Source organism: Danio rerio, chromosome 16, assembly GCF_052040795.2.
Source record: "Danio rerio strain M-AB ecotype USA chromosome 16, GRCz13ab, whole genome shotgun sequence".
NCBI lineage: Eukaryota > Metazoa > Chordata > Actinopteri > Cypriniformes > Danionidae > Danio > Danio rerio.
Genome location: NC_141036.1, coordinates 34,464,089 through 34,490,784, shown reverse-complemented (window position 1 = coordinate 34,490,784; position 26,696 = coordinate 34,464,089). Strand labels below are relative to the sequence as shown.

The 26,696-nt window shown below is 33.3% G+C and overlaps 1 protein-coding gene across 7 annotated transcripts in view; it reads right to left on the bottom strand.

The window, feature by feature from the left end:
- Positions 1 to 26,696, bottom strand: part of sema6cb (semaphorin 6Cb) — a 269,311-nt gene that overhangs the window by 31,937 nt on the left and 210,678 nt on the right. For all 7 annotated transcript variants that reach the window (XM_087285827.1, XM_087285830.1, XM_087285831.1 and 4 more), the window contains 2 exon segments: positions 24,647 to 24,784; positions 19,392 to 19,469 (listed from right to left, as the gene is read on the bottom strand). In XM_087285827.1, coding sequence (XP_087141953.1) covers positions 19,392 to 19,469; positions 24,647 to 24,784 — 216 coding nt within the window.

Sequence of the window (26,696 nt, the reverse complement as noted above, 5' to 3'; positions counted from 1 at the left end):
CGACTAGTAACCCATTTATCCAATCTCCGTGTCTGGCACACTTTCAGAAATAAAGGTACATGAGCTGTCACTGGGGTGGTACCATTTCAAAAGGTACACATTTGTATTTTTAGGGTCCATATTGGTACCTTAAAAGAATATATTAGTACCTAAAATTTTTGGAGGAACACTTTTGTATTTTTGGGGTATTAATATATGTACCCTTGAGGTGTTAATATGAACCATTTAGGTACAAATTGATACCTTTCGAAAAGATACCACTTCAGTGACAGCTCGCATTGCAGTACTGAATATTATCACCAAATAATATACTGTTTCCATTGGTGACCATGAAAGGTCCTCCTAAGTCTGTGTATGACTTGAATAATAAGAACCATTTTTTTTTTAATTGTGATTTATTTTTTATAATTGTGGCAATATTTGTATAGTATATCACATTCTCATGCATGCTTTGAGCAGTTTAGTGGTATTTAATTTATCTTTAATTTATTTAATCTTTAGTTTGCTTTCTTTACATTTTAAAACATGTTCAGATCATTGTCCTCTGCAATGGGAAATTGATGGCGGAAATATAACGACGATGCATGTCGGCGTACTTATTGGTGATGGCATGCTACTACACTATTTAGTTTGATAACAAAATACTACAATTGCATTTGCAGAGAGAAGAATTGTGTACAATGGTTCCTTTTTTAACATTCTTGTCACTGTGTGTCTATTCTTACTCTTCTTTGGGATTCGTTTTCATCAGTTATTTTCCCTGCCAATCATCATTAAATTAGTTATAAAAATTACTTGTGAAATAACAAAAGGGATTGAAGTCAGTATATTTTGAGCATTTCGATGATATCAAATATACTTTTTTGTTTGCATGTTTTTGGTGTACACAATTGTCTCCTGCCATTTGCTATTCTAAATGCTATTCTGACAGTATTTTTTTCAAGGCGTTGTTAGATGTCAGTGTTTCCTGTCACAGCTTTGAAAACAGTTGATTTCAAAAACAGCATCACATCTATTGAACTATTTCTTTCTACGATATTAAATCAGTATTTAACCTCAGATCAATCTCAAAGCAAAAAGACGTCCTAGCGTATGCATTAGTGGTGGCTGTGCTTTAAAAATCAAATCATTATAATTAAGTGATGAAGGATTTTCAAAATCATTGTTGATTACTACTGTAAGGCTGAGCTTGTCTGATTGAAATGTTTAAAATCAACAGTTAAAAAGCATTTGTTAAAAAATTAGGATGTTAATCAAAACGTAATCAATTGCATTATCATAATAAAGTGACTGACTTACTGACTTTTAAATAGGGCAACTTGTAATCTGCAGTAACCTTCCTAATATCGTAGTATAACACTTGTTACATTTTTAATAACTGTAAGGCATATTTTGAGCAGTTTGGCTGGCTATTTCAAAGAGCAGTAAAAATGTAAACGAATCACACTTGTTTTAAAGACTCACATTAGTAAATGAAGCTTTCCTGAAATCGTCCCTTTCCATCTATTAACACATCTCTTGCTTAGTAATGCTTACAGTCAGGGCTTGACATCATCAGCCACAGTGGCTAGCAGTTTTACAACATTACTTTCCACAATTTTGTTGTTGGAAAAATATGTGCTTAAATATGATTTTGACATAATAACATTACTTGATTTAAATTTTGTGTTTTGTCCACATGCCCCCTCATACATTTCACATTTTGTGCGTCAAGTATGAGCAGATGGGTCATGGTTTCATAGCGTTGTATTACAATTAGTTTTTATTTCACATGACTTTTCAGAGCTTAAAAAATTAAGGATTTACCAAATTTATCTCTGACCACACCAAACAATAATTATTATTTAAATGTGTCAAAACAAGCTAAATATAGCTGTATAATACTTTTTATTTAACAAAACATTTCTTAAAAAACAAAAAAACAAAAAAAAAACAATTGACATTTAAAAATAATTATTGTCTTGTATAAAAAACATGCACAGTAATCTGTCCTTGCTAAAGGTCTCTCAGATCACCAGTTAACTACACATAAATGAGAGTTAATCTCATATTAAAGCAATGTAAAAAAGATTTATAAAATTTGATTTATATGATTTATAATATATAAAAAAATGACCATATAAACAAAAATAACCGTAAGCAAAAGAAAGCAGGTGAAAAACATACTGTGTGATAATGGAAAGATGAACACACGGTTAAGGCCAACTATTAATCTGTTTAAAGCGAAAGCAACCGGTGCTGCTTACAAAAAGACACATTTGGAGCTCTTGAAAGCAGCAAGACTGTGGGTGCATTAGCATAACTTTTTGTCAAGTCTGTTTAAGAGAACCGATCACAGTTGTGTTCCAGACACGGTTGCTGCAAGCAAGGAAACAGGAGCGTGCACACGCTTTAAACAGTCGCGCCCATCACATCAGCTGTTTGCGCGACTGATCATCCTTTCATTTGGTATTCACCTGCTTTCTATTGCTCACGCAAACGCAATTATTTTTTATCGGTTGTGCTGTTTCTCGGTTTTAAGATCACATTTGCATATTGGGTGCATCCCTCCACTCGAACCCTGCTTTTAAGAAAACTACAATTTAAGAATATTTTTTAACTAGCCAAAGTGGCTAGTGGGATTGACTGTCTAACCCGCCAAAGCTGAAATCTACCCGCATTTGGCGGGTGTAATATTAAGCCCTGCTTACAGAACACAATCCAACAGATTGTTGTGTCTGTCATAGAAAATCAATATGAGCTGTCATGAATAATTAACTTAAGTGTCTTCTCAATAATAGTGTCATGCAGCATTATATAATTATAAATACTTATAAGATATTGACATGTGATTGATTACTTTGGTCATTTGCCAGGTCAAAATTTGTGATGTTGACTCCGTAGTTTTTTTTTAATACTGAAAAGCAAATACAGTGCAAGAAAACTCCCTTACAATTAAAATTCATGGATGCTTGCTCGAGCAACATAAACACCTCTGATGAAATATCTGAAAAAAGTCATTTAGAGTTTCCTTTAAAAACCGAAACTTGCAGAAGCTGACATGCATAATTCAAATCAAAGCATCTTCTTAGAATATACGTTGTGATGACTTCAAACTGTTTTTTCTGCAATGGAAGATTAATCATCGCATGTTTATCTAAGTACTTTTTTATGGCTCCAGAACTGCATTTGGTGACTCATAGATGGAATATTCCTAACATTAAGCCATCAAAAATGAAGATGCAATCACAACCTGTCTTTGTTTCCAAGAGAAATGGAGACTGACTCATTCTCAATTAGATGCTGTAGTTGTCTTCCCACAAATATACACTCTAAAAAATGTCAGGTTATTTCACCACAATTTTGGGTGTAATAGCCACTAACCCAACGGTTGGGATAATTGGTTTAATTAATAGCACTAAATCTAACCCAATGTTTCGGTTAGTCTATATTTTACCCAATTTGGTTTTAAATAACCCAGCATTAGAGTGTATATTTAAAATAATGTGAATACATTCAAGCAAATTTAGGTGAAGTTTATTTAAAAACTAATTTCGAGTGGATCACGTGCTTATGATTGCTTGCAGCTGGCCCCGCATTATTCAATTTATGATTCACCGATCAGATGATTCCTAAGCCACTACAAATACCCCAAGTTCCATATGACAGCCATCTTCGTTTTGAAGAATCACCCTTCCACCCCTACCCCTCCTCATTTCCTAGATGGGTGGCACGGTGGTCCAGTGGTTAGCACTGTTGCCTCACAGCAAGAATGTCACTGGTTCTAGTCCTTACCAAGCCAGCCGACGTTTCTGTGCGGAGTTTACTTGTTCTCTCCGTGCTCACATGGGTTTCCTCCGGGTTCCCCGGTTTCCTCCCACCATCCAAAAACATGCAACTGACGATAATTGACTAATCCAAATCGGCACCATAGACATGCTCCTAGTAAGTAGTTATCTCTTAAGAGCAATCACTATCTGTTCATTAGCTACTACAGCAGGGGAGTTCTCGAGATCTACCTGAGCTCAAACTCCCCTCTCGCCTCGCAAGCGGGAGGTAGCCCCAGGCTCGAGGATCTTATAAGCCAGGGCTCTCTCCTAGGACAGCAAGCCAAACAAGCTTTAAAATCAATCAACAGGTAGGTGTGAACTCTTTAAAAGATTTTTTAAAACTTCATATGGTGTAGATAAACATCATTCACTTCACTCAAATTAACAAAAACAAACAAAAAACAATAATATTAACCATTTAAATAATTTCAAGCCTCCAAACATTACTTCTAAACAATTAAACAAATTCTGAATAAATTGAACATGTTCACATACTGCATGTAATTATTGTGCTCATATGTCAAATTAGCAGAACAAGCTGAAGGCAGTTTTATCCATTAAAGTGTCAATAAATAGAGTGCCTTAAGCTCTGACTCTAGTTCAGATGTGCTTTAAGAACCTTTGTGTGAGGGAAATGAGTGTTTGAGCAAAACAACATATTAGTTACAGTTTTAAGCGGATGTTTACTGCAAGGGCCATTGCTGACTCATACAGGCTAACAGCGTCAGCACTGATTGGTTGCTCTGAGAGACTGCAGTGTTGAGCTGTTTGTGGCATTAGAGAATCGAGCATGTCATTGGTGCTCACTGACGGACATGCTTTCTGCTTTCTCAGTGTTAGCATGGAAACATGATCAAATCAGCAGGGCTTGTAATTCTATACTTAACCCTTGTGTATAGTTCAAATTGACTACCCTTTTGTTATTTTAGTGGCTGTTTTCGCCCCATTGACTTTTATTATAACCACATTTTTTGAATCCAAAGCCTTGAGGCCAAATAATCATGCGTTCTTGATTGTTAGTGGTAAAATTTGTAATTTCTACTGTTGATCATTAGTTGGCACCATTAATCCTTTAAATTAGGATAACTTTTCTAATGAGTAATATGGAGTATAACAGCAAATTATAGTGTGTGTGCAGAAATACACTTACTATGTTCTGAGAGATGAGATGATTTTATCAGGCGTATCAAGGTATCAAGTGTGCAAAGGTCTCTTACATTCACACACACACACTTGCATGCACACACTCAGTAATCCATATAACTCCATATGGAAGCCAGAAACCATGCTTTTTTTTAACTGTAACTGATAATAAACAGCAATAATTGACAAATTGTAACTTTTTTGAACAGGTTTTATGGCTTTGCAATCAAAAAATGGTATTATAATGGAAGACAATGGGGCAAAAACAGCTATAAATATATTGAAAGGGTAGTTTGAGATGAGTTAAAAATTTCAAAGCATATTCTCAAAATGTGTCAAAATATGATGTTACAAAAAATCATTACATTCGCTGAAACACAGAGAGGGTTGTGGCCAAATTAAGACTCAAAATCACCCCAGAGTGGATGAAAACATTCCCAGCAGCACATAAGGGTTAAAACAAAACACTGCAGGACAATGGGATAAAATAATGAGCTAATAGTTATCGTCATTCTTCCCTGGTTGATTTTTTATATTAATAAATGCAAATTTTTATGTTGTAAATGTTATATTACAAGATTTCTAAAATGCCATATTTAAATGTTAGATTACTTCATTTAATGTTCACAAATTCTCCAACATGTCTAGGACAAAAATCAGAATATTGTATTACTGTTGGTTAGGTTAAAATTTTTGTTTAAACGTTTTCACATAGTAGAACAAAAAGGTTTTATTGATGGGATTCTGGGAGTCTTTTTATCACTCCTTAATGCATAAAATCCAGCAAACAGTCAGAATAAAAAAAAAAAAATACCCCTTAGTTAAAACCTTCACAATACAGCTATAAATCAAACCGAAAGGAATGCTGTTTGTAAGAGCTGCTGAAATAGAGATTTAGCAGTCCCTCCAGGATTTTACTAGACTTTTGTATATTTTCATAGAAAAAAGACAAGAATTGGAGCAAATAGTAGTGTGAGGTTTGAAAAAAAGCAGAAACAAAAAACATATTTTTAGACCTGCAAAATCCTGCAGGGACTGATCTTCATCTGATCACTGCATGTAAAACTAAATTTACTTTACAATTGCAACTGAACTCAACACTAGAAAAAAATACAACAAAGAAGCACTTTAAAGTGTAATTTGGATGTTTTCTTTACATTGGATTAAAAAAAAAAACACTAAATGAAAAGCAATAATCTTAAAATTTCCAGGTGCGTGTAAAGGTTTTTGTCTAGTGGTTCGTCTTAAAAGTGCTAAACCATGATTCTCAAAAATCAGTGTGTGTCACTTGTTTTCAATAACCCATTAATCTCATTCAGGATTCAGTGTGTAATCCAGTTCAGCTGCTAAACGCAGTGACATAATTATTAGTGCGTAATTGCTGTCATTAATTACAGGGTGAAGATGACGTCTTTTAAATGTAAATTAGGTTTACTATAGAACGTGGCTTATTCAGGTTTTTGAGAACTGCTATTTGCTTGGTGCAATTAATCTGGTGCTATAGTGGAGACTAGACAGGCCCAAGGGAGTATTTGGGGATTGGCATAAAAATGGTGGGGGGGAAAAAAGAAAAAGGAAAATGGTTTCAGCTAATATTAAAAAAATAAAATAAAATAAAATAAAATATGTGACCCTGGACCACAAAATGCAAACAATATAGATGTCTTTTTTATTGAGATATACATATAATCTAAAGTCTGAATAGGATGGTTCCAAAAATAGTGAGAAATTCAGTTCTTACACATCCATTTACTGAAAGTCATCGGATGCCCTTCCAGCTGCAACCCATTACTGGGAAACAACCCATACACTCTCATTCACACACATACACTACGGACAATTTTAGCTTGCACAATTCACCTGTACCACATGTCTTTGGACTTGTGGGGGAAACCAGAGCACCCAGAGGAAACCCATAAGAACGTGGGGAGAACATGCAAACTCCACAGAGAAATGCCAACTGACTCAGCTGATGCTCAAACCAGCGACTTTCTTGCTTTGAGGCGACAGCACTACCTACTGCATCACAGCGTCGCCTGTATGTTGTACTGCGATTTGTAAAGCACAAGGTACAATGGCTCCTAAAAGAAAACAAAGCCTCAAACAACAAACAGGCCAGCACACAAACACATAAGTTTTCATCCACCGCCGGCAGCCCATTTCAGGCCCGCAGAGGCACCTGCCGCTCTCCTGCCCTGCATATTCAATCTCTCGGCGAATCAGCCCTCTCTACCTGACATGATTTAAAGTCCTTATTTCCATTAACCTGAGAGCGGAGAGACTGACACAACGAAAGAGAAGCAGAGCGAAAGAGAGGGAGCGCCGATGACTTCATCTCATATTGAAGGATAAATGGAAGGACAAGATAAAAAAAAAAGTCTCCCGCATAAAGTGGTAAATTGGGATCTTGCAGGTGCATAATATCTGAACATCAATATGCCTCTGAGATGCATGCTTTTCATTATAGCTGAATTGCGCAACACACACACACACACTCACACACTCTTATCATATGGAGATTAAATTGCCCCTGGGAGAAAGCGAATAGGGAAAAGGAGAACACAAAGAGAGGAAAAAAATCCCACAAGGTAATAAAGTCATATTTTTCTTCATATTCTCATGCCCGCAGTATGCAACAAAACAACAAGCCTAAATATGAGAGAGTCAAAGTATTACCGTCGTACATCTATTGCCCTCTTTTCTTACATTTCACCTTCTCGCTCTATCAGAATTTCATTAGATGCCGATTAGCATTTAAACACACAATTCGCTCTGGACTTGAAGTTTTTCTTGTCTTACTTCTTGTATTGAATTGATCAGCTCTTAAAATGAAAGACTTAAAGTTAGCATAAAGTCTGTTGCAGCTTAAACAGACCTGATCGACATGTAAATGAACTGAAATCAGTTTATATTTATGTGGCGTGAACATGCTGAATGCTGAAAATAAAGTAATCAGTTTGAACCTGCTAATTTTAGCCACAACTTGCACTTTTGTGTGCAGTAAGCATTCAACTGTCTAACTGTCAAATAAACAGTGCAAGTCAGCTCAACATTGAGACAAAATAAAATGCAGCTAAATGCACAATACAAAACCAATAAAACCGTTATTTGGCTTCTTGTGTTAATAATAATACTTTACCAACTAACATGCATTAACAACAGTCTCTCCACCATAAAATGTATTTAATAACCTGAATAACATTTCTTCCTGTCAAGTCAAGATGCAGTTAAAGGATTACCCCACCCCAAAATGAAAATAAATAAAGTAATAATATTTTTGATGTGTGTGTGTGTAGGGGGTATTGATTTATTAATACTTTTATTCATCAATACAGAATGTTTAAATACTGTGTTGTATGTATATGATGTAATCGTATGTAAACATATAAAAAATCCATAAGTCCAAGGCACTCGAAAAGTATGTGAAAAAGTCAAAAAGCCTTTCATATGGTTATTGCTGTTTTTTTAAAAGCTTTTTTAGGGTTTTAATAATAAAAAAAAATCATAAAACAAAAACAATGAGCCATGTCAATAAAGGCTTTTTAACGTTTTCACATACTTTTCACTTACTTTTTTTGTGCCTTGGACTCATAGACTTTGTGTATCATTATAAACATTGTTGGGGGTAACGCATAACAAGTAATCCTAGTTACGTAATATTACTTTTCTAAGTAGTGAATAGGCCCACACACAGGCAGAAAAATATTAACAAATATGAAAATGTTCATATGATTTATTTATATGAGTTTGTTAAATAATATTTTCTGTCTTTTAGTAGATATATTATATAAGAGATTTGCTTTGTTTACCAATTAAGAGGATCTAATTGGATTTGCATTGTAAACATTAAATAGAAATTAAAAAGCTATTATTTTTCATTTCATATATACATTTTTGGTTATGATACTCACAAAATCATTCTGTATAAATTTGCGGCTTTTTAAAATAGAATTCTGGGCAGAATTAGCAAAAAATGTCAGAAGATTCTGTCTGGCCCTATAATGAATAAAGTAAAGCATTACTTTTTAAAATTAAGTAGTAATATTTGAGTTACTTTTAAAAAATGTAATGAAAGTTACTTTTTAGCTTAGTTAATTCACATAAGTCATGTTGAGTCATGCACTTAATGATATAGAATGGAGGAAAAGGCAGAAAAGAAGATGGCAGAGCCTTACATTTCTGTGATAGAAATATTCTCTCTTTTTTTGAACACATGGGGGAAAAGGAAGACAGGACTATCTGAATGGACAGTGATTTTACTTTTTAATAAGACAAAGTAAAAAAGCATCAAACACATTGCTTTAAACTTCTATTGATCTGTATATACGGCATGGCTCTGGGGTCAGAAAGTTCTCTGAAGATAACATTATCCTACAATAATTTATTTTTATTTTTTTTTTATTAAAGGTAAATGAAGGTTATACGGTGTGTTGTTAATTGAAGAGCTCCTCTAATTAAAAAAGAAGAAAAAACCCTGCAAGTTCTGAAAGAGATCAAGCCCCAGCCAGGTTAGAAAAAGTGACACAAAAGTAACTTAAAAGTAACTCAACACATTACTTACAATAAAAAGTAACGCAACCAGCCACTTTTTTTAGGAAGTGACTCAATATTGTAATGCATTACTTTCTAAAGTAACTTTCCCCAACACTGTTTATAATCCAAAGAGCACATACACATCACTGAAACACTTTTTGTTTGATTCTGGATTTGTATGAAAATATAAGTTTGGTAGAACCATACTTTACTTTACTGAACAAATGTAATAATAAGACAGGAACAAGCCCTTTTGGCAGCTTGGTTTAAATAATGCTTTTGTTTTATGAAACTTGCAGGATGTTTAATAGTTCAATGATCTCTTAAATGTAAAGAAAATACAGCCTTTTAAAAACATTTGAAATAGCTTCTTTTGTAATACTATAAATCACTTTAGTGTAATACTATAAATGTAACTATATGGTCAATTTAATGTATGCTAGTTGTATAAAAGTTAGGTTGAGCTATTCTTAAAAATGCTGGGCTAACTAAACTGTAAAAAATGATATGACAAAATCATGACTACAATTTTTATTATGTTACCTTAACTTATCTTAATAAGTTAACCAGGTTTCAACTACATTTTTATGTTCATGCAAAGTTTAACTTAAAAAATGTAGTAATTGACTGATATAAGTTGAGATGACTAAAAAAGTTAATAACTTTTTTAACTATAAAAATTAACTATAAAAAAGCAGCAAGTAAAATCTCAAAACTACTATATTTTATTTGTATATTAAAATCTGCTAATTTTTTTAAGAGGTTACTTTATTCGACGTCAGCTTTACATTTTCAGTGCTGATCCTTTTGGTTTCTGTCAAAAATCAAAACTAGATCCCAGCCAAGAGTCTAAAGTTCTTTATAATTGTAATGCGCCGTATGATTACAGAAGACTTCATGGCATTGGACAGCATAAGATATATGGCTCCGACATAAGTTTGGCTCTGAAAACCTATAATTGAACGCTAGAGTAAGCTTTTCAAAGCTTTTCTGGGACACTGATAAATACTCTCCGCAAGTTCTGTCCATTTTGCTGGCATCGGTCCGGAAATGTGCTGTGCACGTAATAATGTTTATGAGCTCAAGATGAAACGATTCCCCATCTCTGTTTATAGAGATCAATAATCACATTAAGGCGCATTAAGAACCAATAATTGAGTTTATGACCAGAAAACAACATTAAACACAGTGACCTGATTACAGAGAAGCAGCATTTTAAAAACCACCATTAAATTAAATATATGCAACCAAGATAAAATCACTTAATTTAGGATTTTTTTTGTGTAGTGAATAAATAAACACTGATCCGCAACAGTAGAAAGAAGTTGATCTCTCAGTAACATTTTGGGGTTTACAGCTAAGGCTTCTTTTAATAAACCAAAATTGCAGCTGTAAGTCATTGGATGCGTTTCAGATGCAGGGAAACATTAGAGCATGCTGGGAAGAATATTGTCGCTGCTGCTTTCCAGAAAGTGATGACAACCGCAGAGACCACTCAGCAAAACATTAATAATAACAAACTCAAGCATGGATCTGCATTTATTATAGCACACACAAACGAAAGGAACATCAGTCTGACAATGGGAAAGGCAACATTATTTGCACATTCCTGATACATTTAAATATTGTTATGATTCACATCTTGTTTTTCGTGTTTTCTGTCTTTTTAGCCTTTTGTTATCATGGTTATTTATTTGTCTCCACCTCCCTAGTTTTTTTTTTCTTTGCACTAATTACTGTATATGCTCTTGTGTTAAATTCCTATTGTATTAGTATTATTTTGCTCACACGATGTCCATGTGGCCCATTTCCTTTGTTTTGTTCTTTGGTTAATTTAATAAAACATCAATAAAACATTGGATCTTCACTATTTTGTTTTCCCTTTTGCTCAACACAATTGACATTACAGAATAGACTCTCAAATTGGCGATGGGCAGTCGTAGAACTGTTTTCAGTGTTTTCTGGTCAGCCTTTTGTCATGTTTTGTTCCTTAGTTATTAGTTATCTTGGTTATTTTTGACATCACCTCTCTTATTTTGTTTGCACTATTTACAGTATATACTCTTGTGATAACTTCCCATTGTATTATTATTATTTTTGCTTACACAACATCCGCGTTTCCCCCGTTTCCTTTTTTTTTGTTTTTGGTTAATTTTATAAAACATCACAAAGCTATGTTTGGATCCTTACTTTATTATTTTTCTCTTTTGCTCAATGCAATTGACGTAACATAATAACAGACTCTCAAAATGGCGGTGGACAGTCGTAGAACTCGGGTGTTATAATTCACATCTGGTTTTAAGTGTTTTCTGGCCAGTCTTCTGTTACGTTTTGTTTTTTAGTTATTAGTTATCTAGGTGATTTATTTGTCTCCACCTCCTTTGTTATCTTGTTTGCACTATTTAAAGTATATACTTGTGTTGACTTCCCATTGTATCTTTTTTTTTTTTTTTGCTTGCACAATGTCTGCATGTCCCCTGCTTCCTTTGTTTTGCTCTTTAGTTAACTTTATAAAACTTCACAAGACTGCATTTGGATCCTCATTTTATTATTTTTCCCTTTTGCACAACACGTTTGACAAAACAACAACAGACTCTCAAAATGGCAGCGGCCAGTCGTAGAACTCAGGTGTTATGCTTCACATCTGGTTTGACATGCTTTTTGTCCAACGTTTTGTTACATCTTGTTTCTTAGTCATACGTGTTACCTTGGTTATTTATTTGTCTCCACCTTCTTTGTTATGTTGTTTGCACTGTTTATATGCTTGTGTTAACTTCCCATTTTATTATTATTATTTTGCTTTCAAGATGTCCATGTGTCCTCTGCTTCCTTTGTTTTTTTTTCTCTTTGGTTAATTTATTAAAACTTCACGGAACTGCAGTTGGATATTCACTTTAGTATTTTTCCCTTTTAGAGAACACGTTTGACATAACAGAATTCAGGTAATGCCAACCAGTCGTAAAACACATGGAGGTGATGGCGATACACTTAACTCAAAAACAAAAACTAGGATCAGGACAAATGTAGAACAGATCACCATTGCCATCTCTGGAGCCTCTTGAATCTATCTCTGGAAAATAGTGGTTGCCACTATAATGGTTATTGCACACTGAATCCAAATTTTCATCCATAATTTTCACGTTAATAAATAAATTCGATTTTGGGTTCAATTTTTTCAACTTTTCACATCCAAAAAGCAGTTTGAGAAGTGTTTTGACATTTCAGAGCCAAGCTAAAGGCTAAATACAGAATGCCGTCACATGAGCCACTAAGTAACTTTATGACAAACACAGTGCATAAAATAAAGACTATGTGGCTAACAGTTGAGAACCCCTGACTGGCGCCTCTGCCCAGCTGCTTTTTGGTGTGTGTGTGTGTGTGTGTGTGTGTGTGTGTGTGTGTGTGTGTCCAAACATTTGACGTACTGCCCATAGACATTATAATCACCTCATGGTCTGCTTCAGTTCGTTGCTCTGATACGTCAACCTAGCCGCCATCTATTATAATGCACTGCCAGTCTCTGTTCAGTATTTGTTTACGTATGTGAATGTGTGAAGTATCAAAAGCAATGTATCAAAATTCAACTGATTTCCTGAAATAAACTTTGCATTTCGGGAAAATCCAGTGCAGCTCTTTGATTATGAGATGAAATCTCCTTCCTCTCAATGCAGTATTGAATGAACACAATATGCAGCCTATTCCAGTGACTGCTTAAATTAACTCCAAAATGCTTTGTGTTTTTTCATAATGGATTAATTAATACGCATCAGACTCAGTGTGCAAGGTTTGTTTATGTGACAAATGTTTCGCATATGATTATGAAAAAAACGCATACAAAAACTTCGAACTTCAGTGTGCAAAGACCTAAGAAACTGACAGACTGGCAGCCGCCACTTTGAGAGTCAGCTGTTCTGTTACGTCAAATGCGCAAATGAGAAAAATAATAAAGTGAAGATCCAAAAGCAGTCTCATGAAGTTACTAAATAAACCAAAGAACAAAGCAAACAAACAAACAAACAAACAAACTATGGAGGAATAACACAATAGCCTATGAATAGTGCAAAAAAAAAAGACTTAACAAGATTCATTATTTTGTGGTTTACAAGTGTTTTCCGTTTATTTACTGTTGTGAATTGCATTATGGGACAATAGTCTCTGCTCTGTCTATTTTTAATGTTGAAAATTAAACGTTACATTTTATAAAAAGTGACTTTTATTGACATTTTAGTAGTTTGAAATAATATAATACTGTATAAGAATTATATGTATATAATATAGAGAGAAACACACCTGTAAAATAGCAGAAAATTTACTGGCAGCTTTTTATAAGGTTTTTGTACCGTAATATACAACACCAACCCAAACAGTATATCACGTTAAACTATTAAAATTTTTTTATAAAAGTCACATTTGCACTTAAAAGTTGTTTTAAAATTAAAAGTTGTAGGAAGAAAGATTTTAGTTCTCATGATGCAGTTTAAGAGCATAAATAAATAGAAAAAAAAAACTCACAATATACGAAAAACTGCTAATTTACAGATATTTTTTCAGTTTTACTTATTTTATAAGTGTGGAGGCAAATAAATAACAAAGGTAACTAATGAACAAGATGTAACAAAAGGCTAAACTGAATTTGAGTCATAAAAAATATTCTATATAAATGTGTATTTCTGCAGCACAAACAAAACAGCATGGGTCCTGCAATGCCAGAGTCATTGCTTCATGATAAAAATTATAGCCTGAATGCAGTGTAAATCACTGTTGATAAAAGGGTCTGCCCCTTTAATGGATGCATTTGCAAAATTGCACGAATTAGTCAGAGCTGTTGTGCAGTGGTAAATACTGTATTTCCAAAATACATGTTTTTTCAATCATCTGTGACTTATTTTCCAAAGCGACTTACTTGCAATTAATGTAATTAACATCAAGCAAGGAAAACACGCAAACCGCATACACATTTGGATCGGTGCCGAACAAGAAAGAAACATGAGTACAGTACATTTCATTCACTCAGCTAGTTCTGGCTTCTCTTTAAATTAATTTGTTTAGGCTTGACCTTTATAACAAGTGTTATTTATAGTAAACACAATCATAATTACTATGTTTCTTACATTAATTTTTCCATAGCTTTTTCTGTTTTGAATACTGTTATATTTAAATGATTTGTTGTAGGGTGATGGCAATTAAAATGTTTGTAGGCTTATGACGGCATATGTTGAGTTGTGATTAATAGCTTAAGCTTTCATTGTTGCATATGGAACTATCACAATATGAGCCAAAGCTTCAAATAAAGTTTAAACGATATAATAACAAAATAGTTAGTGTAATGCTTTATTGTATATACATATTCAAAATAAACAAACATTAAAAAAAAAAGTTGCGTAATGTTTATGAAGTACAATGGAATTCACAAAGTCTGATTAGTAAATGTTAGTCAATAAATTGAAATGAGAGATAAGGCCGAATTTTTGTAAATATTAGTTAAAAATACAACTAAATTATATTGATTTTTAACTCTATTAAACAAACAAAAAAATAATTAGAGCACTTCTAATCAGAGTTCAACTATGATTTTAATGTTATTTATTAATCTGAGGTTTTTATTAATTTCTCAGTTAACTGAGAAATTGACAAAAACCTAAGATTAATAAAAGCTTTTATAGTTTCCTTTAGTAATTTAGTTAGAATAAATAAAGTTAACTTATGAAGCTTTATTGCATATAGCAAAGTAATAGCCTTATAAATAATCAAATTTCAATCAACATTTCAACAATTTTCAATCAATATTTTAGCATATAGAAGGCTTAACGTGAAAATGTTTATGTTTGAACTATTAAGATAAACAATTAAGCTTCTAAGCCAGGAGTCTCAAACTGCCGGGCATTTGCAGTCCTCCCTTCTCCTCCATCTGGCCTGCAATGGATGTAAAAAATATAACGGCCCATATATTCGGCCCAACAAAACATATATTTTTGAATCACTATCATTGTTGTGCAATCGCATATAGCCACTTGTGGTTTTGACTTCCCACAAACTGGATGTTAAAAGTACTGTACTATATATAACTACTGTATATGTTCGGGTTACTTTCAGTTTCTCTCAGTGTGCAGTCGAAAGTAACGCACATGCGGATTATATCTGGGGCTAATTTAAACGTTGAAGTGTGTCCGTAAGTGCTCTATTTTTACTAAAGCTATAATTTTGCAAATATTCAAGGGTCATTTGATTATAGTCAGTGTTATACCATCTGTATTTTGTTAATATTCAATTCAAATTGTCTCATTAAAAGGTTTTCCTCATATGCATATCAAGATTTGTCTAAAAATTTCCAAATTAGTAAAATTATATTGCTGGCTAAATTGAACATGTTAAAGTAAATGTGAATATATACATAGTTTTCCCCTAAAACAATTACCAGTAAGGTCAATAATGTTACCCAAACTCTTTTCTGCTGTCTTATGCTATCTATAATTTTTGGTTAAGTAACAATTGAATGGGACATAATAATAATAATAATTATTATTATTACTATGCCTATTATTAAATTGTAGTATTTTTTTTAGAATTTTAAACTACCCTTCAATATTTACAACAAGAAACAAAAAGGAGCTTTGATACTCTGGAGAAGAATGTCTGAGTACATCAATTACATCAGGTTTTCACTTTTTATTGTGCTTGAATGTTAAAAAGGCCCTCCTATGAATTGTCATTCAATTTAAGTTTGAGTGCCCTAAGCATTTGGCGCGGTTATAAACCACTGAAAATGCAATGTGAATATCTCTAAAAAGTATCATTATTAAATAATAAATAAGTTATTAATAATAAATAAATAAACAAACAAATAAATACTGTGAATAATAATAATAATAATAATAATAATAATAATAATAATAATAATAATAAATAAATACTATTATTAAATATTCATAGTAATTTAAGGTATACATAAAATTTCAAAAAAGCATTATTACTAAATAATAAATAAGTTATTAATAATAAATAAATAAATAAATAACAATGTGAAAAAAATAAATAAATACTATTAATAAATATTCATAGTATTTTAAGGTATACCCACAATTTCAATATCATGCATATCATTACCACAAAATATCGAATTATTGAATATCTGCATGTCTAGGTGTTTACAAACATCATTTTGGGTAACTAGTTATCTATAACTTCTTTCAACTGTGTAATTTTGACCCAATGCAGCTCACAGTCAGGCTTTTTCCCTCTGGACAATACGATACATATGCTCATGACATTAAATGTAAAAAGCCATGAAGGTTAAAATCTGACCTACGTCATGTCTCATTGCCTCTCTGTCTGTCTGGTTTCCTGTCTATTCTCTGCTTGTCCTAAAACTATAAAACAGCAAATGCTCATTAATAAAACATTTAGATTGCAAAAGTTGCAGTGGGCTTCCTGTGTGCACTATTTGACATTACTTACACAAATATTTGCAAATGTTAATGTGCCATTCAAACCCTTGTAAACAAGTATGTTTGTCTTTAATATAAGGTTTATCTGAGATAAATATCTGCACATATATCTGCTCTGAAGCTGTAGATTAAATGAACAACAGACCGGGCGAATGAGTACAATGCTGATGTCATTGCAAACAACTGGTAATGGGATTACTGCAAGCACTTACTGTAAAGGCTATAAGGATTTTCTTTTAGGGCTTATGTTTGTCTTTTTTTTTTGCCCACTGGGATAAGAGATTATTGAAATCTGACAGAAAGTGAGAGAGATGGGGATGGGTTCAGGAAATGTATTAAACTGCAATTTCTTAAAAATACAATTAATCAGATCAACTGACCTCCAAAGATACATCATAAAAAATAGAAGAATTAAATCATCATGATAATCAAATTCCATTCAATCCTTGGGGTCGGAAAGAATTTCCCAAGAAATAAATCCTTTTATTTAGCAAGGATGCATTAAATCATTTAAAAATGAAAGTATAGATGTGTTTAATCTTATGAAATATTTATGTTAAAGAGAAAACAATAAATAAAATGTTTTGACATGTATTTATCACTATTTTGAGAAAAAATATTAAGAAATTGAACCATTTTCAACGTTGATAACTAAGAAATGTTTCTCAAATCTTTCTCAAAAATTCAGCTTTGAATCACAGAAGTTAACCAGACCCTTAGTTTTTTGTGATTCCACGACTGCTGAATTAAACTCAAAATCAACAAAAAGTCGCAGTTATTTGCGATCCTGCAAATTTTTTTATTTAAACGCAAAATAATCGCAAAAAATACAAATAATCTTACAAATTATCCAATTCCAAATCATATAATCAAATTTTATTTATTTCAGTTTGCAATTAATTGTTCTACATGACTAATAGACGTTGCAAGCACAGCCCGCATGATTGTCACATGCAAATGGGGGAAATTGTTTTGCAGTCTGTGCAGTAAGCAGACGTGCATGAAGTGTGAGAGATTTACATGTGAAGTCAATGCAAAAATGCTATTAGACAGCCTGTAGAGCAAATCGAGTGAATAACACAGAGTCAATTAGGCATTTTGTGCGTTTGACGCACTTCAGACTGCAAAAGAAAGTGGAAGCAAACATCTAACAAACTGAGCAGTGGAACAAACAGGAAAGAAAGCAGCTTACAATGATGCAATGATGGAGATTGGTTCGATGATGAACGTGACCGAATTGAAGGACATTATTTTTGCTTTACATACATTTGAAGTCAGAACCCCTTTCAATTTTTTTTTTTTTTCAAATATTTCCCAAATGATGTTTAACAGAGCAAGGGGATTTCCACAGTATGTCTGTTAATATTTTTTTCTTCTTCTGAAAAAGTCTTTTTTGTTCTATTTCAAATAGAATAAAAGCAGTTTTTAGTTTTTTTAAAAAACATTTTAAGGTCAAAATTATTAGCCACATTAAGCTATATATTTTTTTCGATAGTCTACAGAACAAACCATCATTATACAATAACTTGCTCAATTACCCTAACCTGCCTAGTTAAGCCTTTAAATGTCACTTTAAGCTGTAGAGAAGTGTCTTGAAAAATATCTAGTAAAATATTATTTACTGTTATCATGGCAAAGATAAAATAAATCAGTTGTTAGAAATGAGTTATTAAAACTATCATGTTTAGAAATGTGTTGAAAAAAACTTCTCTCTGTTAAACAGAAATTGGGGGGAAAAAATAAATATCAATTATAATTTATATAAATAAATAAATATAAATAAATATTTCACAGGGGCTAATAATTCTGACTGTATGTATACACACACACACACACACACACACACTGGATTTTTAAATCTTAAAAAAACTACAGGGCCTGGTTGACTACATTTAAAAGTATATTAAATTGGAAAAGAGCAATACTTTATATTAACACATACTTTTTATCAAATAAAAAATAGAAGAATATTCAAAAAATTCTCAATTCCAAACTCTGTAATATTAGTATGCATTGACAGATGTTCATATATACAGCTTGAATGTTAACATTTAAGCAAACTGTATATAGGAATCAAATGTTAATGCATTAAACAACATAAAATGTACAGTCAAGCATTACCCAACATGCTAAACAACAAAACCATTTCAAACGTTATCTATGAATTCATTCTGGTCCCCATGTAGACTGTCTAGCAAAATTCTCTAAGTGCCCTCGCCTATAAATTTTCAAGACATTTTACGAGCATCAGATTTTTACCAGATGTTTCACGGATGTTTAGAGTAATGTACGGTAAGCTTCTAGGGACAATGATGCATGCTGTAGAAACACACTGAGCTCTGCACAGAAAACTAGTGTACAGTATTCAGTAGCCGTGTAGGCTCTTACATTGTAACGAAGCGTAAGAGCGTTTACTGTGGCAGGACTAATAGAAGGGTCGCGTGATGTAGCTTTAACTCACTTGAATCCCGGCGCCACCGTGGCACAGTTCCCTGCGCTCAGCCAGATGCAATAGGGGTCTCGTGAGGACAGGCAGCTCCTAAAAAACACACACACATACATCCAGAGTTAACTCGTACCACATGTGCTGGAAAGGTTGTGTGTGTTTTCCTCGCTCACTGTCTCCATACTCCCCCTTCAATTTCCCCTTCCCCTCTATTTCTCTCCAAGTGTATGTGACAAGCTGGAAGGGACAGCCAGACACGGCATCTCCATAACAAAGCATTAATGCCTCTCGCTGGTCAGACTGAGAGAGAGAGAGTGTGTGACAGACTGCTGGTGAATCAGGTGTGAGTGTGTGTTTGTGTGTGTGTGTATTTGTGTTGCATGATTGACAGGTGTGTTGTGTTTGCCAGAGGCCAACTGAGATTCAAATACATGGGGAAGCTGGCAAGGATAGTGGATAGTGAGACAGAAGGAAAGCGAGTGGAAGAGAGTGGGAGAAAGGACAAAATGCATGAGGTGACTATATGTGAGGTCACTTCCACCTTTCCGTTATTTCTTTGTTCTTCACAGGTTGTTAATTTCTACATGCTATGGCCTTTCATCTATCGTTTATCTATTGTTAAAGGTTAGATGTGTTGAAAATAATGAAATGCCTTCTCTTTTCCCAGTTTAAATGGAAAAATAAAAGCAAAACATAAGAGTTGGGTGGCTTTTGAAACTGTATTTCTGCTATAATATTCACACTTTAAACATAAGACATTTTAAACAATAATGTTAAACATTAATGTTAACTTAAATGTTACTTTTAAGTTTTTAACTTACTTAGCTTTAAGCTTGACAGTATACATTAAATGACAAAATTACAGTTGTCGATCTCGGTTGTAAGAGCAACAAATAATAACTTGACTTAGTTGATCATTTGGAAAAGTGTCAGAAAGATGAAATATCTGTTGAACGGCATTCCAATCATTACAAATACTGCAGAAGACCTATGGGAACCTGCATTCCCACAGAAAATCTGTCAAGTTTGGTGAAGGAAATATCATGGTTTGGAGTTACAATCAGTATGGGGGTGTGCGAGAGATTTGCAGAGTGGATAGCAACTTTAACAGCCTGAAGAATCAAGACATTTGTGCTGCCCATTAAATTACAAACCATAAGAGAGGGAAAATTCCTCAGCAGGATAGCACTCCTTCTCATACTTCAGCCTCCACATCAAAGTTCCGGAAAGAAAAAAAGGTCAATGTACTCTAACTGGCCAGCCCATTCACCAGACATGAACATTATTGAGCATGTCTTGGGTAAGATGGAGGCATTGAAGATGAATCCAAAGAATCTTGATGAGCTCTGGGAGGCCTACAAGAACGCATCCTTTGGCATTCCAGATGACTTTATTAATACGTTAATTGAGTCATTGCAGAGATGTATGGACAAGCTCATGGGAGTAATACACAATATATTTTTTTCCCACTGCCCCATGACTTTATATTCTATATTCTACATTATTTCTGCTAAGTGACAAGACTTTTGTCTAAGCAAAGTCAGACCTTCTTGTCCTATTTAAATAATTAAAAATCAAGGCATGATCAGATTTTTTTTGGTAAAATAAGTGTAATCTAGAGGCCTTTGCCTTTCACATAAGCCAAATGATCAACAAGACGTCAAGTTATTATTTGATGCTCCTAAAACTTGGATAGGAGACAAGCCTTTGTCAGGTAGTGTAATACAAATATTAATCAAAAGTTTTGCATGTCTTGCAAAAAAAAAAAAAAAAAAAAAAAAAATTGATTCGTTGTGTCAATCACATTTACACACTACTTTGGAAACTTTAATCCTTGTCTTATCATAAACATGAGAGCACTTCGGGTTACATTTTTTTTTTCTGTGTTCACGTTTGTAGAAATCATTTTAAAGGTGTATGACAATCCAGAGCCACCATACAAGCAAAAGTCAAAATCCAGAATGCTGTCACTCTGAGAGCAGAGCACTTTATTACAAAGAGTGTGATATAAAGACAGAATGAGGTGGATGGTTAACTACTGCTGTATTGTATGCTGGTTCTAATGCCTGCTGCACACCTGCCAATGTTTCATGCCTGCACTGTAAAAAATATCAGTAAATTAACAGTTCTCCATACTTTGTGATTTATTTATTTTTTATTACTTATGCTTTTGAATTACAGTATGAGACTTTGATCTTTCTTCTGACAACGTTTAACCCTAAAAAGTTGTAAAAAAATTACAATTTTAATAGTTTAAAGTTCTATATTGTCTGGGCTGATGTCGTATTTTATGCTGCAAAAACCATGTAATAAGCTTTCAGTAGATTTTCTGTTATTTTACATTTTCATTTATTTTTTCATATTATTTCTTATACAATATATTATTTCAAGCTTCTAAAATGTCAATAAAAGTAACTTTGTTAAACTGTAGTAGAGTTGAATTTTCAACATCCAAAGTAGACAGAGCAGAGATCAACATCCTAAAATGCAATTCACAACTGTAAATAGATGGAAAACATAAAATACATAAACTGTTAATTAACAGGTATTTTTTACTGTGTATCTCAGGGTTACTTTATTTACAGAAATTAGTTTCATTATGTAGCTGCAGCATCACAGGCAAAGCATCAAATCACCACTGATATGCTGAAATAAATGTTGAATTTCGGTTTAATCCTGCTCATGATAAGGTGAACTCTCCTTCCACTCAATGCAATGGATTGGATGGATACAATTTTTCCACTTTCTTTATGACTTTCGAAGAATAGAGGGGAGTACACACTGCTTGAAATGAATCCAAAATTGTTTTGATCAAAACATATTTATACATACAAAAATGTGAGCTTCACTGAGCAAAGATATTTATTGTAACCAAAGTACAGTATATACTTTTTTAAAATATAAAACCATGTCTTATCATTAAACAAGACAGCACTTTAACTTTTATCATTAACTATTTTCTATTCTGTGTACTTAAGAAATGAACATTTCCTGTTCAATTTTTTTCTATCTATTTCTAAATACAAAACCACTATTCTGTCTTTCTAACACTCACACTCTCTCATTGATAATATCTTTGCACTCTTAATGTACTTGATTTTTTGGTATAAACAGTGTGTCTTTGTTGTTTTATAAAACCTTGTGACCAGCATGATGTTGCAAAATCCGCTCAACCAACAGCATCTGTTTGACAGGAAACCTCCTTTGAAAACAACTGTTGTTGTTTCTGCAATTCTGTTTGATGATGCACGTACATTTGAAAACCTTTGATACGTTTTTTTGACCACAGCAAACTTTTTCTGTTCTTTTAAAGTAAAAAAAACAACAGTCTGAATTTAAACAAACACTGCTGCTTTTGCATCCAGCACTCAACATGAGCGAAAACAATTCAGTGAAAAAAATCTAAGGGGGGAAAAAAAAAGAGATGTTTTCTCACAAGTCCACAGAGAATCCCATGTGAGTGTTTCTCCTGAGGCTGAGCAGGCATGAGCTAACAGATTGGTAAAAAGTTAAGGCACGGCTGGATCAGACATCGGGATTGTTTTTGGAAAGACTGAAATTCCCTGATAGGATTTGGAGATCTTATTTTAAAAGGAAACACAGCTCATGCTACAGCTGTGTGGAAAAAAGAAACCGTTTGCTGTGTCGTGGCCTGTGGCCAATCAGATGGCTCTAATTTGCGTGTGAGTAGTCAAAGCATGTGGTGATGCTGGCTGGAGGACTGAGCATGTGATGGAGGAAACACGTCTACATCAACGGCGGCACGTTTCAGAGTTATCTTCCATCACTGAGCTACAATCCAAAACCTTTTGCCCTCTAAAATGCATCTGTGTTTAAATTTGAATGCGTTTAAGAATGCATGTCGTTGGAAACACACACCACTTTCAGCGCACTTATGGAGAATGTATCCATAATAGATCAAAAGAGAACCGGCGCATAGGACTTTTTAGAAGATTCTTGCACAACTGTCATAAATTTTTCTCTCAGGGCTGAGCTGCTGCACTGCATCGTCAATAGAGTTTACCATACTGGATCCAGCTTCATGTTTGAAACTGCTATGACAGAAACACTTGTGAGTTTGCTTGATTAAAATAGTATAGATCAGGGGTTCTCAACCTTTTTCTCCAAAAATTTTTGAAGACCCAAACTGATTGTCTAGAGAAAATTCTTATTTTAAAGCTTTATTTATTAGCAAAACATTTCTTTTGCCTTCTATTATTCCCTTATTTTTGCTCATTATTTTATTTTTAAAAAATAAATAAAAAATTGGACATTGAAACATTGGTCTACCGCTACAGCTGTAAAACAACGAAGAGGTAACACTATACACACGCACACACACACTTACATATATATAAACAAAGAAATCAAAGAATGAATGTAGCAGAAACCATGATATATCTTTTTTATATGATATAAGATATAATAATGTGTATTTACATTTTTTTTAAACGCAGACAGGTTCAAAGCTCCTTAATTCTTCAGTTATTCTTTACAACTGCAGAGTATTTGGGCCTTTTCTTCAGTAAAGGAACCTGACAGGACTACAGCAGATGGGAGAAAAAAAAATCGCTGCTGCTTTGAATTAGACTGACTTCTATTCATCTATTAATCTATATCCATTAATATAAAAAACCTAACCCTGACCCTAAATGTTAAATAAAGTTTAAAAACCTTCTAAATCTATTGTAACATATCGATCTGTAGCTGGACATTATTGGAGTTCACTGATAGGAAAAGTGAACAGCTACTGAAACACCTTAGAGTCTAGCTATGGGCGCACGTTCGTTATAAAACATTCACAGGCGATAAATTTGGACAACTATGCGGATATTATGGATGTATTCACACAAAAAGAAAACGCACAGTTTGTTAATTAACAAACTTGTGTGACTTTGATACAGTACGAGTCACAGACCAGAGGCACGCGCAAGCTGGTTATTGGAATCATCATGACCTTTACATTTGTGTGACTATTTGCTTTATACAAGAACGTTGCCAGTTGACCCAGTTGACATGCAGTGATTGGAAATTTAGGCCACAGTAATTTCTGTAATTAACAGTGAGGCTGTTTTTGCAGTCCGAATTAAAACAGAAAATACGTTGGGACTATTGTATTTGTTTACATCCCCCAAAATGGTCTATAGACACTAAAAAAAACCCTTAAAAGGAGTAGGATTCTATACACTGTATTATGTGATCTGACATGTAATATGCAGTATATTTAATGGGATTGTGGGTATTGGTTTTGTGTACAATGTATCACTCACTTTCTGCAGATTCCATAATCCGAACAGCGACTGAGTGGAACACGGATTACGCAACCTGTAAAGGCCACAAACAGGGCATGATGGTCTTTATCCAGCTCCAATCCCAGAATCCTCCGGTCCTCCCCACGCACATTACATCTGAGGAGAAAAGTATGTTAAGTTATTAAAGATGGCTTGAAAGTACCATACAAGTCCATAAAATATTAATAACCACTGCATGGAGAGCAGCACAACACAGTGGAATGCTCTAAATATGACCTTTGGTTTGTAGAGTGACAAATGAATGGAATTAATTTGAACCATTATTGTGAACTTGTAAAATGCAGGATTATTTAGATTAATTAAAATGTAAAATAAAAGGTTATTTTGTCCACTCAATAATTGAAGGTCTACTGAACGTCTATTGAGTAACTGAAATATTTGAATATAATTTCATACAGTTCCCAAGAAGACATTTCACATTTTCATTTAGCATAGCTTGAGTTTCAAACATGATTAAAAGTGAAATAAAATAATTTAAAGCCCTATAAAAATAAGTAAAAACACAGCAAAATGACTTATAATGTAAATATTACACAATAATGTAAACTAACCCTAAAACACACATACAAATATTTAAGGCTCATCAAAGAGAGTTATTCTTAAGACCTTTTATAATTTGTTTGTTGAAAGTATTTTGTTCTTTCGCTTTATTTGCTGGTTTTCCTCACTGTCTAGTGTCTAAAAAATCTAGAATTATCTTTAAGGCTTTGTTAATTTGTGCTCCAAAACATTTGGCGTTCCCCTGCGAAGTATTGCATCCTTTTACAAACAGGGGAAACTGAGGATGGCACATAAAATAACAGGAGATAGCACACACCCCTTAAACAAATATTTTGAGTGGATGCCTCTTGGGCGACATCTAAGTACAATAAGATGTTCCACAAATAAATTTTTAAGTTTACAATTACGTTTATCAAATAAATGTAGTTAATCAATGGATTATTTACTATTATTATCATTTTTTAAAAATGATTTAATTTATAAGTATTTTTTTTTTCTTCAGAAATGTGGATAAATGACTGGGCTCCAAGCAACATAACAATCTGTTAACAAGGAAGCTTGTCCCAAAGCTTGCATGCTCTTCTGTTACATACTCAAAAGTATATATATATATACTTCCTTCACAAAAAAGTACATACTTTTAGTTCGTAGTATACATGCAAGTATGCGAATTGGGACTGAGCTATTCTTGTTATATGTGAAGCACCACCATATCAGAATGAATTGCCCCAAGAGGATTTTATTTTCCAATAAAATTAGATTTTTAGTAATAAATTTGAAACTAAAGACTAAACTGTTATGAATTCCAGTGGTTGAATAAGTATGAAAAATCATAACTACGCAATTTGATTGGACATCACAGGACTGATTTTCTAATCCCCATAGACAAGAAAAAATAGTAGTAGTGACTGCAGGTTGAAGGAAAATAGTGGAGTAAAAGTAACAATACAACACTATAAATGTACTCAAGGGAAGGTAAAAGTACACATTTTTTAAAACTACTTCGCAAATTACAATTCCTGAGAAAAAATACTCAGTTACAGTAGTTTGAGTATTTGTAATTTGTTACTTTACACCACTGATGAAGTCTGAGGACTGTAAATGTTTTTGTTGAACCGAACCAATTTAAAGAAAACAATTGGGTTTGATGGTACAATCCACCCACTCAAAAAAAAAAAACACTGGAAACTACATATTATTTTTTAAACTTGCATATTATTTTATTTAATTGCATCAATCACTATGCTCCACAGTATTGCAGTTTATTTTTCCTCTTCTATTAAACCTGTGAATACACAGTCTTGTCTTTTTGCATTTCATATAGTGCTTTATTTCAAATCAGAGTTTGTTTGTTTGTTTGTTTTGCTTAAGAACAAAAATTACAAATATCTCTAGAAAAAAGCTGCTGAATAAGTGGGTGGAAACAAATTAATGTCTAGTAGTCATAGGGGAAAAAAAGTCTCCTCATTTTTGTGTCTTCCTACTCAAAATAGGTTTCATTTTATAG